The 14,614-nt window shown below is 41.4% G+C and overlaps 1 protein-coding gene across 1 annotated transcript; it reads right to left on the reverse strand.

Moving 5' to 3' along the window:
* Window positions 1-2,224: 2,224 nt before the first annotated feature.
* On the reverse strand, window positions 2,225-12,719 carry nop9 (NOP9 nucleolar protein). Its single transcript, XM_085389511.1, has 12 exons — window positions 12,635-12,719; window positions 11,023-11,248; window positions 8,724-8,960; window positions 8,081-8,290; window positions 6,048-6,155; window positions 3,880-4,021; window positions 3,593-3,785; window positions 3,362-3,502; window positions 3,069-3,188; window positions 2,734-2,946; window positions 2,528-2,633; window positions 2,225-2,431 (listed from the first exon to the last, which is right to left on the reverse strand). Exons 2-12 carry the CDS (start codon window positions 11,237-11,239, stop codon window positions 2,277-2,279), a joined length of 1,842 nt encoding a protein of 613 aa, XP_085245637.1. The 5' UTR covers window positions 11,240-11,248; window positions 12,635-12,719; the 3' UTR covers window positions 2,225-2,276.
* Window positions 12,720-14,614: the final 1,895 nt, after the last annotated feature.

The raw sequence follows: 14,614 nt of genomic DNA on the forward strand, positions 1-14,614 counted from the left end.
GCGTCACACCCTTTTATAAGGAGGAGGGTGGCCCCTCCCTGACGCAAGCGTCACAACTGCCAGCCAATACTGGCTGGAGTAATGATATGGAGGCTTCTGAGGACAACGCTGAGAGAGCGTTCCCCATAGTGAGACAACTCACTCATATTATCAGAGAACAGGGGTTACGGAATAGAGTAACCTCAAGTTTTCTCATATACTTCTATAGGACCAGAAGTCTTTTTACAACCACAGCTATCGCCATCTGGTGGCCAAATAAAATGCAGGTTTGAGGCGCTTAATGCTAATTATGCTAATACTTAATGCTAGTGCTAGCTTAATTTTTCTTCAGTACTAGCATCTTTTTTCTTAAACTATTTATGGTTTTATACTCTCTATGAATGCAGCACTACTATTAGCATTTGTGGTTCCTAGTGTTTTCTCTATTACCTTAGCTAGTTATTTTTGTGTATTTTTTTGCTAAGTAAGCAAAATAGTTTTCTTATAGTTTTATTTTTGAAAAAGCATTTTGCTACAGTATCTGAAAATACAGTTCGCTTGATGTTATACGACACATGTTAGCCTGTTGGAAAAAGTAACATAGAAGCTAACAAGAGCACAAAGAATATACACATTAATGATATAACCAGGTCTATATCACTATCAGGGACAAACAGAGACTGCAGCGTGTTGTGCGCTCTGCTGAGAAGGTGATTGGCTGCAGACTCCCATCTTTGCAGGACCTGTACACCTCCAGGACATTGCGGCGTGCAGCTCGGATCTCAGCTGACCCTTCTCACCCTGGACACAGTCTATTTGACCTGCTCCCCTCAGGCAGGAGGCTCCGGTCCATCCGCACCAGAACCTCTCGCCATAAGAACAGTTTCTTCCCCTCTGCTGTTGGACACATGAACAATAACCATATGACTGTCCCCGCCACTAACACATGACCCTACGCTGTGTTCACTGTATCATTCCATGTTTGGCACTGATCACCACCTGCACTCATGTATATATCTTTCAACGTAGCACTCTTAATTCTTACTCTCATGTATATATCTCATGTATATCTCATGCACATATCTTTCCACGTAGCACTTTTAATTCTTATCCCTACTTTTATTTTTTCCATGTCTATTTAAGTGTTATTTATGACACCATGTTTGCACTGAAGCACCGCAGCAATTTCCTAATGTTGTAAACCTGCTCAACATTTGGCAATAAACCCCATTCTGATTCTAATTCTGATTCTGATTCTTCACTGCTGGTAATATCACTCTCTTTGGTTCAAGTGACTTATGTATTTGTGAAGTCAAATATACACATCTCAAAATATATATACGTGTGCAACCCTAGATTGCTAAATGGACGTATACAGGATCTATCAAAATATCTGGATATACCAAATCAGTCTGCCATAAATCTTAGTCAAGTTCCTTTACTGGGTTACTTTTGGAAACACCTTAATAATTAGCCCATTTTTATCATCTGTATTTTGAGTCTTTGTTTCATAAAATGGATTAAAAGGACAAGTGAAAGATGGGTGGGGGTATTCCACAAGGATTAACAGCTTTTAACACACCCACTACTGTATAGACAGCATTTTGAGTACTTTAGTCTCTGGTTCTCTTCTGGTTGCTCTTCCCAGCCCTGTGATTCTTCTCAGAAGAGAAGCTCTTCCCAAATAAAGACTTTCCTCCTTCAAATCAATTTATGATCAATAAAAGTGTCTCCAACAACAAAACCTGCCCGCTGCTGAGGCACTGAGCAATTTTCTAACTGCCTGAATTTGTTTGCATTTCCATGAAAGAATCCTGAGGAAAGATGACATTTAGATGAGCTCAAGATTAAGATGTATTTCATTGTCAGACTCACTGGTGGGTGGTGGTGCTTTTTAACAAATGCTTTGAATCTGACTCCTTTTCTTTGTTACATCCCCAATCTAACAAAACCCCTTTTACATGTTTATTATGTGTGTGCCTAGTTAATGTGTAAATAAGGGGGATTCAGTAACTATTCAGCAACACACTAAAAATATGTTAAAAAGGGCCTTGCGTGCTCACACATTTAAACTAATGTTGCTCTAGTTAACTGAAGACCTCATCCATGGGATGAAGTCTAAAATGATACATGTTCCTACAGTGCCCCCTACAGGTCAGGCTGATTCATACAATCCATAGCATACATTGGGTAAAACTAAACTTTAATTCAGCACACACACAGATATTTTCAGATTTTTTTTTATTTACATCAAAAAGAAAATCACAACAAAACAATTCTTCACAAATATGCACTTGTCATTCAAGAATGTCACTGAAAAGCTTCCGCTTCTTGGACTCGCCCGTCTGAATTTCCTGCCAGTGGGCTCTTCTGTGTGCAAAGTGGGAGAGAGCAAATTTGGCCCACACGTGACGAGCAAACTGATCTGCCCTCAGCTGGCTTTCACTTGGAACTGAGAAGGGGAGGAGAGACAGGAACAGAAGTCATGAATAGGGAAGTGAGTCACAGGAAAAGTGGGATTCTGAGAGAGAATGTTTGTCATTATTACCTAGTTCCTGTGCGATACTTTGCCTCTGACCGACTGAAGAGCTGTTCCACACGGCTTCGAGTACCCGGCTGCCCAACCTGGAGCAGGCCATCTGGACGTACTGACCCTGAAACAACAAAGAGCGTGATACGGAAAGAGAATGATCATTAAAACTTACACATGTAATACTTGAAGTAATTTTGCTTTCTGAATTAAGTATCACGTACCTCAAGTCTCTTTAGGATCTTCCCCCTGCCCTTGTCACTGGATGTGGTGATTAGGGCCTGGAGGACGTGGCTGCCTGCGGGGTCAGTAGCCATACTGAGCAGGTCCGAAGGGCTCAGAGTGCGCAGGCTGCTGAGGAGGAGTGAGCGCTCCTTGAATTTAGCCAGTGCCTGGACCAGCCGGGATCCGTGGTAACATATGGAGGTCAGTGGGATCTAGAAAAAACCCTGACAACTGATGAAACATGTATTTTGGTGAAGCGCTGCACTGTTAGTCCAGCTGAAACGCCAACACTACAATTACAATCAAACAAATGTTTTTCCTCCCAGCAGTTTACCTCCGTGCTTATGTTGCCCTCTGCGGTGTCAGAGTGATAGTACACCTCATAGGTGAGCAGAGACATGAAGAGAGGGAGGCAGGCGACGTGTCTAGAGCCAGGCTCAGCGCAGTGGAAAGCCTGGGAGGCAACACATCGACAGGGCTTCATTATCCACAAATCAAACATGAAGTAGTTGTTATGCTCCATCAACACCAATCATAACACAGGGATAAATGAAAAAAAAGGTTGTTCTAATCACTCAGGGCCCACGTGGGCCTGCACTTCAACAACAAACCCTCTTTTAAGCTTACATTGAGGAGGCATTGCATCATCTCGTCCTGCCTCTCTTCACTTTCTGCGCAGCTCTCTGCCAGCTGAACTATCACACCCATGTGACCTGCGGCCAAGATTGCCTCCACTCCCTGGACCAGCTCATCAAATATTCTCAGGAACTGTGGAAAAAGGAACGACACCAGGAAGCCGGTGAGAAAATTTCCAGCAAATCACCCCTCCCACGTTCTCAATCACAAGGTGTGACCTACCAGTTTGTATTTGGCAGATGCTGCTGTTAGCCTCTGGATGGGAAAGTTGGCGATGGGATGGAGGGCGAGGTCAACCAGCTGGCCCTTGAGATGGTTCTTGTAGAGCCCGCGGAGAAGTGGCTTGTGGGACAGCTGTATGATGGTCTCTATGAGGCGACTGGAGGCCTGGTCCTTCAGAAAGACTAGAAGCGGACTACGGGGAAATAAAAGTCACACAACACAACATTCTTAAAATAAAGAAAGAAAAAACACTCAGTGGTTCACAAACGCAAACTTTGGCCTCTTACCTAACTCCAGGAGCAGCGCTGCGACTCGTCAGGTATTCCATGATGCGCCGGAGGAGCTGTTTGCAGAGTTTGGGCCGTTTTCTGTGACACACAGTCAGCATGGTCTGGAACACTGCGCTGGCAACAGCGTCAGTCACACTTACTACAAAGAGAAGAAGCACCGTTGAGACTTCCTGCCAGTACAAAGGTGCCCTATCATGAACAAAACAAAAGATGCTTCCACACTGAAACACACTGTGTGTGAATACTTTAATACTGTGTAGTAGTAGTCTTCCCTGTCTTTGCAAGTGCGTGACTGCCACCAGCAGTACAAGAGTAAAACTGCATACACAAGCAGGTGTTATGTGCTAACGGCCTTAACAAAATACACAATATTCACTGTTGCATGTTTGCAGCATTTCCACAAGTAGGTCCACCCAGAGGAGAGACCATCATAAGACTGAAACACTCTTCTTTCACTACAACTGCAAAATGTGATCGAGGCCACATTTTTAAAGAAATAGTACCAGTCAAAAGAAATTGGAAGCAAGCACTCATCTGAAGTTTTTTCATAATTTCTCTTTAAAATATCCCAATGGGTAAATGAATGAATAAGAATAAACCTAATTCCATACAGTTATGAAGGAGAAGAATTAGAAAATAAAATTGCTTTTTGTACCAGACTAATTTAATTAATGTAGGAGGGTTTATTTAATCGCAGCTATTAAGCAATTATCCTGGAAAAGAAAGGATGGATTGAATCCACAGCTGGGTACAGCCTCAAGTGGTCATTCGAAGAACTGCAGATTTAAAAAAAGCTGCAGGCTGCAAAAGAAAGAAAAAAAAAAACACTCCTGGTGGGCACCTCCTGTTCTTTTAACAGGCTTTGTGTCTTGGCAATCCTTCCAAACAAGCCGTACTTGTTCAGTCTTTTTCTACCTGTGCACTCATGAATGTTAACATTTAACATCTTAACTGTGGCCTGTCGTGTCTGAAATGTAGCTCCTGGGTTTTGTTGTCCGTTTTGTTTTTTCGCAGTTCCTTTGAGCATTGCAGTCTAAACTTGGGGTGAATTTGCTGGGAATCCTCTCCTGGGAAGAATGCCTTGAATGTTTTCCACTTGTGAATAATCCTTCTCCCTGCAGAGCGATGGACTCTAAATTACTTGGAAATGGCCTTATAACCCTTCCCAGATTTTCGGGAGATACATAAATGTCATTTTGCACTGAGCTATAGTTTATGTTTTTATTGTTTAGCCATTATAGATGTTGTATTTGTTGACACCAGCTATATTTGTTAGCCTGGTATGATAGCTGGAACATAGGAAATACATTTAAAGGGAAATGCTGAAGTCTAAAGGAAGTTACACATAATGTTTACTACACAATTCCATACATGTTATGTTTAATTATCCACCTTTGGGTTTTTTGCCAAATGACAGAAAATTGTGAAATAAATGACAGAAAATTGTGAATATGTGTTCAAACTTTCGACTGCAACTCTATTCCCTCAAATTATAGACAAATAAAAAATTCTGATCACTCAACTCACACTGACATAAAAAAAAAATTTAAATTCACCAAATGCAGAAAACTGAACGTGCATTGGAGCCACACTGCATTTAATATCTCATTTTAATACAATTTATGTTACAAGGCCTGCTAAACTGCGTCTGCTGTGCCAGATTCCACCATTGCTCTGTCAGATTAATGGCTTACAGTTTAAAGCCTATAGTTTCAATCAGAGACTGTGTGTGTGTGTGTGTGTGTGTGTGCACGTTAACTAATGGAAAAACTGTGGACTAAACAGCATTTCTTTCTGACACAGAGCTCTACTAAAAGCCACTTAGGCTTCTCTGCAGCGTGTGCATTTTGTTTTGATATTACGACTGCAAGAATTTGAATTGAGCACATAAATTCTAAACACATGCTGGTCAGCGTTCTGTTCAAGACTGCCTTTAGGCAATTCCCCTTTGACTTTACTCCGAATCCTCGCCTGCATTCAAAAACAGCTTCTATGGTTTTCAGATTCCCAGAAAAATGTTACAAGAGTCAGGAGAGCACAGGAAGAGGGAGGCAACACTGCTGCTTTCTTTTTTTAATGACCTACTTAAAACATCTATCATACAACAACAGTTAAATTCCAACATAATAATAAAACCACCAATTATTTTATGAAAGATGACTTACAATTAATGTTTTCCATCAAGGTCTCTGTAAGATCTTTAAGCTCGTACCAGAAGGAAGTGGGAATCTCAAAGTCTGTCAGCTGAGGAGGGATGCTTCGCTCTTTTCCTCCTGGTTAAAAACAAGAATATGAACAGAGAAAACACGAAGAAGAAGAAGAAGAAGAAGAAGAAGAAGAAGAAGAAGAAGAAGAATATACCTCTTGGCATAAAGGGCCTGACATAGTCTCAAAAGAAAAGCGCACTGACAAAGCCAGCAGATCAAGAGCTGTATTTTTCTTCTGTTACATCTTGCAGAAAAAGAAACTGAAGTGAGACATCGGGCCAAATGGGAGAAATTGCTTTTTTTTCGTAGGGTGAACCGAAAGCTCTTTCTCTGTATAGCAAATGTCAGCTAGTGCCAGTGTTGCCAATTAAGCTACTCTACATGCCTTCTCAGCCAATTGCTGCAATTTGTATCATAATTTGCACTTTTTCTCTGAGTCATAACTCAGTCAGCTCTTAGCATACACGCATTATGCATGTGTATTTAGATTCTTTTTGACTTGTGCTTCCTGGGGATCTCATTATCTCTAAAGCTAACAAATAAAGCAAGCTGGATCGCTACAGAACCTGGCAGAGAATAATCGTATTTCACGTGTTCTTTGGTGTCAGCGGATTACAGTGATAACAGCCTGTGCCTGCATGGGTATCTTGCAAAGTGGAACATCTAGAGGTTAACTCCGCATACTTTATGTGCTGCTAATTGGACAAAACGTAAAGATCACAAAAAACCCCCAAAAAAACATGGATGCCGGCTTATTCTACTCATCTATGGGTGAAATAATGGATGTAGCTTCCAGGCCTGAAAACACAATCCTACCAACAGCTAAGTGCTTTCAATCTCCATTCTTTTATTGGCTAACAGGGGTACCTGGGTTACAAAAAGACTGTTTCTATAGAATCTATGGGAAAACAGGCCTTTGGCAGGACATATGTGAACATCTTAAACACGAAGTCCTGTTTCTAAATTATGATCATTATGATCTAGAAGTCAGACCAGAGGATTATCCAGAATATCTGATCCGGTTTGATCTCTGGCTCCTCCAGTCTGCATGCATATCCGCTGGAGGGTGAGTGTGTGTGAATGTTAAGAAAAGGTGTTTAGGCACAGAAAAAAGCGCTTGTACAAATGTGCGTTTAACAGGGTGAATAATAAAAAGTGCTTTGAGTGCTCGGTTAGTTTAGTCATTTATATTTTTCGGCTTGTTTGTTTTCCCACTTAACATGGCCTGAAAAAAAGACAGGAGCATCCTGCTGTGGAACTCAAAAACTGCTCAGAAAACAGCATAAAGTTGCTTCTCATTGTTGGAGGTCTAACAACCACACACGGTTCTCTGTTGCTGCATATTTTAGTACAGGGATTCCCAAAGTGAGGGCTGGAGCCCCACGGTAGGCCGTTAATGTACTGCGGGTGGGCTGCAGTAGGTACAGTTCCATATGCATATAAATGTATTTATGTAAAGAGCAAATTTAAACTGATGATAGGAGGTGGTTAGTTTGTGACATCACTCATTACTTTGACCTAAATTTACTGCTCTTGTATTGAAGTTTGTGTGATGGTTGGTACCAATAACAGCTCGAGCTGATTCAATTTTGTGAAAATCAGCTCAAGGTCAAGGTCACACCAAGTGTGAAAAGCAGCAAAGATTTTATATTACCCACAATTTTTTATGGAAATAGACAGCAATGAGGGGGCGTGAGCACCTAGGTTGGCTAAGGATTTGATCCAGACCTTCACTGTTTGCACCCAAGATCAAAGTTGACCTTAAAAAAATATATTCAAGAAACCAAATCAAGTGTAATATATGACATGAACGAGCAGAGAGAGAGTAGTGCAACACACTTTTTATTTTTTTCAATACGACGCCCTACAACTATAACCCTCAGGGGTAGTTGTTTTGAGTGTTTTGTTTAACTAATTAAATGGGAAAAAGTATCCACTAAAAATCGTCATTTTTTTCATACCAGCGTGAGTGTGTGTCTGCGTGCATTTACCTGGACGGGTTTCGGTGCGAGGTGGTCCGAGGCAGCCTCCCAGCACGTGTAAAAGCGTGCGGACCACGTGTGAGCCGTGAACATGTCTGATGAACTCGGCAGCGTTGTCCCTCACCACCTGACTGAAAGACAACACCTGAGCCTCCAACAGGCCACAGCTTTCTTCTCCCTCCTCCTCTGTGGGCGGAGAGGATTCCTTCTCTGAAGACTCTAAAAAGGACAGAGTCCTACCAGGAGTTAGGTTGGTGCGATTTTCTCAACCGCAGCTGTTCTCTGTCACAGTAGAAAATGGGAATGTTTTCCCTTCTTATCACTCTTATCCTTCTTCCAGCTTCCACAGTTCATTTCCCTCCCCCCCTCGCCTCACTCCCAACCGATCACTGGAAATGGCCGACCCTCCCTTAGCCTGGTTTGACTGGAGGTTTTTCCCTTTAAAAAAAGAGTTTTTAAAGTAAAGTAAAGTAGTGCTCACTCATAGGGGGTCATCTGATTGATGGGGTTTCTCTGAATTATTGTAGGTACCTTACCATATAAATCACTTTGAAGTTAATGATTTTGTAATTTACAGCTGTGTAAATAAAACTAAACTGAAGCTGAATTGATATTTCACTTGTAAAGCAAACTTACACTTGTGTGAACTTACCCATCCACCTGGACATCTGTCTGACTGCGCTCTCCACAACATGGCCTCCACACCGGTCACAAGAAACCGCCTTAAACTCTGAGCCCGATTCTCCACCCAGTTCAGCCAGCACCTCCCCGACCTGCTGGGGGCTGGACAGCGGGAGCAGCCGCTGCAGAGTGATGCTTCCGGTCCGATCTGTCGCCACCAAGGCCGCTTTACCTTTTACTTCTGTGAGGACATTCTCCACAAACATCTCTGTGAAAGACGGGGTGAGTATAAACAGAGAAGAAAGCTGCTGGAGTTAAAAGCAGAAATATAATGGAAGGAGGGAGAGGAAGCTGTTTGTTATGTTTAAGGTAAAATGATGCAATGGACGTGCAATGAGCAGTCATTTAAGATCAGTGCATGACGTGAATAAGTCGAGGTCAGTGCAAGAGACGGTTATATCCAGCTCCAGGCAGTTTTTCTTAAAGCAATTACTTAATGGAGGATTTTGCTCCAGAAACACACAAAGTACCAACTTTGCGTACTAACACATCACTTGTCAACACAATGAATTAATTAGCATAAAACAGAGTGGGCATCTTTGGTATGAAGTAGTGGTGGGTACTGTATTAAATAGAGATTAAAATAAATAAATAAAACGGACAGGGCGATCAATCACAGATTGAAACCATTTTTCAATTCAGGCTTCTCTCTTCTTTCTCCTCTTTTTCTTCATTATATATACATGTGACAGCAGATCTAATGCTAGTAAATAAACCTGCCATCTGCTTCGCTACATAAGCAACTGGAAAGGCTGGAGGTGATTTATGTGTCGCATTCACCATCGGCTCTGTGGCAGAGCAGAGCTGAAGATGTTCGCCAATGGTGGTCAGCTAATTCCTCCAACAGATGGTCGTTTGTGGGAATGCAGAAATTAATCAGTCAGAAAGCACAAGAACACAGCTTCTGAGCGACCTTCACAGTCTGGACCAAGCTTTGTGTGAAAACACATTTAATTAACTTATTGAACCCACCACCAATTATCTTCTAGTTTGTTATTTAAATAATCAAACCTCTCTTGTTTTGGGCCCTGATTCATGGCACCAGTGTACCGTGAATCGGGGGAGTTTGAGCTGTCTTTAGTTGTTCTTGCTCCACGTGGGGCTCAACTTCCTGTTATCCTCTTTTGGACATCCTGGTGATATAAACCAGGTGAGATCAACCAATAAAAAGCAAACTAATGTGGCGAGGAGCAGAGTTCAGAGGAGTTCGGCTGTGACATTCTGAGACAGGACATTTGGCATAAACAGTCGAGGTGCGTGCCATCCTGAGTAAAGAGTACACTGGAAACACAGGAGGTTTTGGGCCAGCCAAGATAGTACTTACACAAAGATTTGGCTCCCTGTAACCTGAACCTCTTCTCCAAAAAAAATTTAAGTAGAAGTGGTTAAAAAAACTTCCGAGAAGTGAGCCAGCGTAAATGTAGCATGAATGCTGACGCCACTTTAAGGACACAACCTTGAAGGGAAAAGCAGCCAAACTGATGTATGTACAGTGCACAGATTATGTGCTGTGCTCAAAACTCACAAATATTCAATCTACTATACATAAACAGCTCAAAAAAATAATTAATTACATTTTGTAGCTCTGGCAGTGCTCAACCTGTTCCTCCTTGCACAAAGAAGCAGGTATCGGTCCTGCTGATAGTTTAAGGACCTTCTATGGCCCTGTCTCCTAGAGTAACTGCCTGTCGCATGAAATCTACTCCATGCTCCTGAGACTGTGCTGGGAGACACAGCAAACCTTCTGGCAATGGTACGTATTGATGTGACATCCTGTAGGAGTTGGGCTACCTGTGCAACCTCTGTAGGGCCCATGTATCACCTCATGTTACCTGACCCTAGCCAAAAGCAAAACTAGTGAAAAATGTCACCTGTACAGACATTGATTAACAGCCCCCTCTGATACTTGACCGACCAGATCAATATCCCGCAGTTCAAGAAATGTGAAAAAATGATTCGATTTATGAAGATGGAATAAGTAAATGTACACCTTGGAAAAAAATGCATTTAATGAATTGTCAGCTTATGTGTTTCTTCTCTACAGTCTAAGTCTGCTTCAGCAGACCTCATCCAAGCAAAGCCGGCAGAGGATGCTCCACATATCACTAGTCTGTGATTTTCTGTTCCCTATGGCAGCCAAGTTCAAAAGATAAAGTTCATGAATCATGGCTGCACATGGTGCTGTGTAATGTGACCTTCTGCTGCACCCCTTATTTAAAGTTCCAGTCCTGTGCTTTACTCAGATCCCCAGAAAAAAAGACCTTTCTCACCTCTCTCCTCATCATCTTCAAAGCCTTCACTGAGCCTTTCTCCGACACGGCGGAAATAGCCCACACTGAGGGCGTCCAAGCGCTTCTTGCCACCCTGACCCTTCTCTCCTTTTGGACTTTCTCTCCTCTTCCTCTCTCCTCCTCCATCTTCTCCGGGATGCCTCCTCTTCTTTCCTCCCCCTTTCTGTGGCTTCTTGTCTTCTGCTTTTGACAGCATATCTTGAACCTTTAACCACGAGGATACAAGTGAAATATAAAGCTAGTTTCTAAAGCAGATTTGAACCAATTAACTACATAACATATCTCATTACACTGCTGCATGTTTGCTACCAGTAAGACAGATTATTATACTTCAATAGATATATAGTACTTGATCAAACCCTCATTTCTTTATATTTTGCTTCCACAGACCCAGATGTTCTTGTGATTTCTAAAGAGCTCTTGAGCGAAGGCTCTTTGGGCTTCAGGCTCTTTGAAGGTCTTCCAAAGTTTTCTTTGGACACTGGCTGCTTATGTAATCATTTGTCCTCATACCTCACCATTTTCAGAGTTATTCAAGCATTAAAAACAAAACAAAAAATACCTAACTTAAGGGTTGAACCAACGCTGTGTCTAAACATAAAAGACAACTTAGCAGAGAATCAGTTTTACACTGGTTACATTTTGTTATCAGCTGCTAAAGATAACGCAATTTGACCAGCATAAAATGGTATCTGTGCGGCGAAAAGGTGATTTCCAAAGAAAAAAAACAAGTGATTCTCCGAAGAAAATCTAATAAAAAACTATTTAGGGAACATTTTAAGGACAAAAGAAGCATTGGGAGGTCTAAAAAGCTACCTACAGCAAGCTAACAGTATCTGAAAGTCATGTCTTTCAGAAATCGGAAAGAACACTTATGCAAAGAACCTGAGAGATGGATGATGATTATGCTGAAGCCTCATCGGAAATGGTTTCAGTGAAAGAGTGGCTAGAAAAAAAAATCTTAAGGAAGGGAAACAGGGAGAACAGACTGAGGAATACCATATTACTCAAGAATGGGACTAAAGATCAGCAGGAACAGGACTTTTGGAGTGATTAATAAAAATGTTTGGTTCAAATCGTTGTCAGCATATCAGAAGGAAGTAAGGAGAGAAGGGAGCTTGCCTAACAGGGTCCAGGCTGGAATAAAGAATACCAAATACTGACTTTCAAACCCATTAGCATTGCACACACTGTTTTTTTGCTCTATATACTCTCTTTCCGTGCATATTTGCAAGTTTCAATAAATAGCTGCACCTATTTTGCACTTTCCTAGCAACATATACGGATCAAGATTGCACTTTAAAAAGCTGTTACAGGTAAAAGGTAATATTGGCATAATGTTAAAGTGGCTACAAATAAAGCTGTCATTATTTTAGAAGGAGTTCGACTAAAACATGCAAACAGGCACAGGGACTGTCCATGCTAACGTGCTGCACTCCAAACAACAACACAAACTCTCGAAAACGTTGCCAAAATAAAAAAAAACGATGGTTTCCCAAAATGTTAAAGAATGACTAAACCACACTGCTAAGTTACTCTGCGGAAAAATGTGTATATTAATATCGTTTCTGTAAAGCAACGTTTTACTCACGTGTGAGAGAAGTCAGACAGAAGCACTGTGCCGTTGACGCGTGATGATGACGTAACAGCACGCGGACAAATATTATTACAGTTTCCTTAAAGATTAATGAATGGATAAAGAAATAAACAAATACATAAATAAATAGTTCACCATGCTCGAAAAGGCTTTATTTATGTAGCCTAAATAAAAACTGGTTGTATTTACCGTAACTAGCACGTCGCTGTCTTTTCTTCAATGTCCTTATTGGTTGACACCAGCAGAGGGCAGCATAGCTACTTTCCTGAAAGGCTGATTCGGGACGACCTCTCGATGGGGGTTCAGAGGTGTGCCCAACAGGCATATGAGTCAATTAAAAAAAAACCTGTGATAATCAAATGTCGACATCTTACACCATCCCAACCCACAAAACAGAACAGTCTCGTTGGGCATAAAATAGGAAGCCACTTTTAATGTTCTTGGGATTTTTAACTGGCAGCAAGGTTATCAAATTAAACCTCATAATTCTCAAACAAAAAACGTGCTTTTTTCATGGTAGCAATGCCATAATATCACAATTTGGCGTCATAATTACACAAAAATGATATGACGTTGATTTAAAAATAAAAACAAAAATGTATTTTTTGGGCAGATTGAGCTCAAATGTGTTACAAGAGCTACTGAAAAGGTTTGCCTAAAGGCATAAAATAAAATAAAAATAAAATAAAGGACAAAATCAACATAGTACCTTTTTTTTCTTAATATCACAGTTATCATCAACACATGGTTATTTCAAGGTTAATAGATACATTCCACAAGTGAAGAGAGAGCTCTAACCAAATCAGTCAAAATGCAGTTTTACCGCATCCCACCTTTTTTGCATTTGGGTGGGGGCATTGTTTCCTAATAACTGTTTGTTCATGGGTTAGTGGTTTTATTGCTCAGGGCAGAACATTCTGGATTTCTGCTGGGACTTGACTGTAGTGTAACGGAAAAACAAAAGCCCATTCATCTGAAACTACAAAAAATGACATATCCGTGGCTACAGTAAATGTTGCACAATTAAATTAATCAGAGGTGATGTAAGTTAAGATTTTGTCATCTGTCTCCATCTCACTCTATCCCCAGCTTCCTCTTCCGTCACACCAACCCTCTGCATGAACCCTCCGTGAACCTTCTCTGCGGTGTTCCTGTTTTCCTCCTGCCTGTCAGCTTCGTCTTCATCATCCCAAAGTCTCCATCCTCACTTACCAATCTACCCCTCCTGACTTCCTCAGTTCCACAGTTCCTTCCTGTTGACATCCTATCACATTTCTCTAGATCCACAATGAAACAGTGTAACTTGTGAACTTCTCTATACTTCTTCATCAACACTGCTGCTCGCTGATCATCACCTCTCCCCTTAACCTAGCTTCAACAGCGTAGCTTCACGGTTTGACTCATCAACGTTATCCCTCTGTAGTTACTACAGCTCTGGACCTTTGTTCTTGAAAATCAATGCCACTTCACTTCTTCTGCATTTCTCAGGCATCCCCTCACGCTCCAGAACTGTGTTAAATTCTGTTCAAATGTCCTCTCTCTGAGGCATCTCCATGACATCTGGACCACCCGCCTTTCCACTCTTCATCCTCTTCACAGCTACCCTCTCTTCCTCCTTATTAATCCTCTGAACTTCTGTCTCTCTCGTTTTCTTCATTTATTCAAAGCACATTTTTCCTAACACACTCTCTTCACTTTTTAGTGTATTTCTACCTTTGATACAGCTCGATCTTTCTATCGAGCCAATCAGTACCAGTCCTGTTCTCCTTCCATGTGTTGTATCTAAGAAAAATGATCTCACACAAGGAGATGTTGGTAAAGAGAAGCATTTAGAAATGTGTGGTATTAGAAATGCCAGCCAATCCATACAGAAAATAGAAAGAAACATAATCAGCTGCTGGGGAGATTTAGAAGATTTGTGACATTATGGACAAGTGCATACTTTTCAGTTCACATTGTTATGCTGGATTAGCA

Source organism: Rhamphochromis longiceps, linkage group LG18 (genome assembly GCF_057381845.1).
Source record: "Rhamphochromis longiceps isolate RC_006_pf linkage group LG18, R_longiceps_female_GT1.1, whole genome shotgun sequence".
Lineage (NCBI taxonomy): Eukaryota > Metazoa > Chordata > Actinopteri > Cichliformes > Cichlidae > Rhamphochromis > Rhamphochromis longiceps.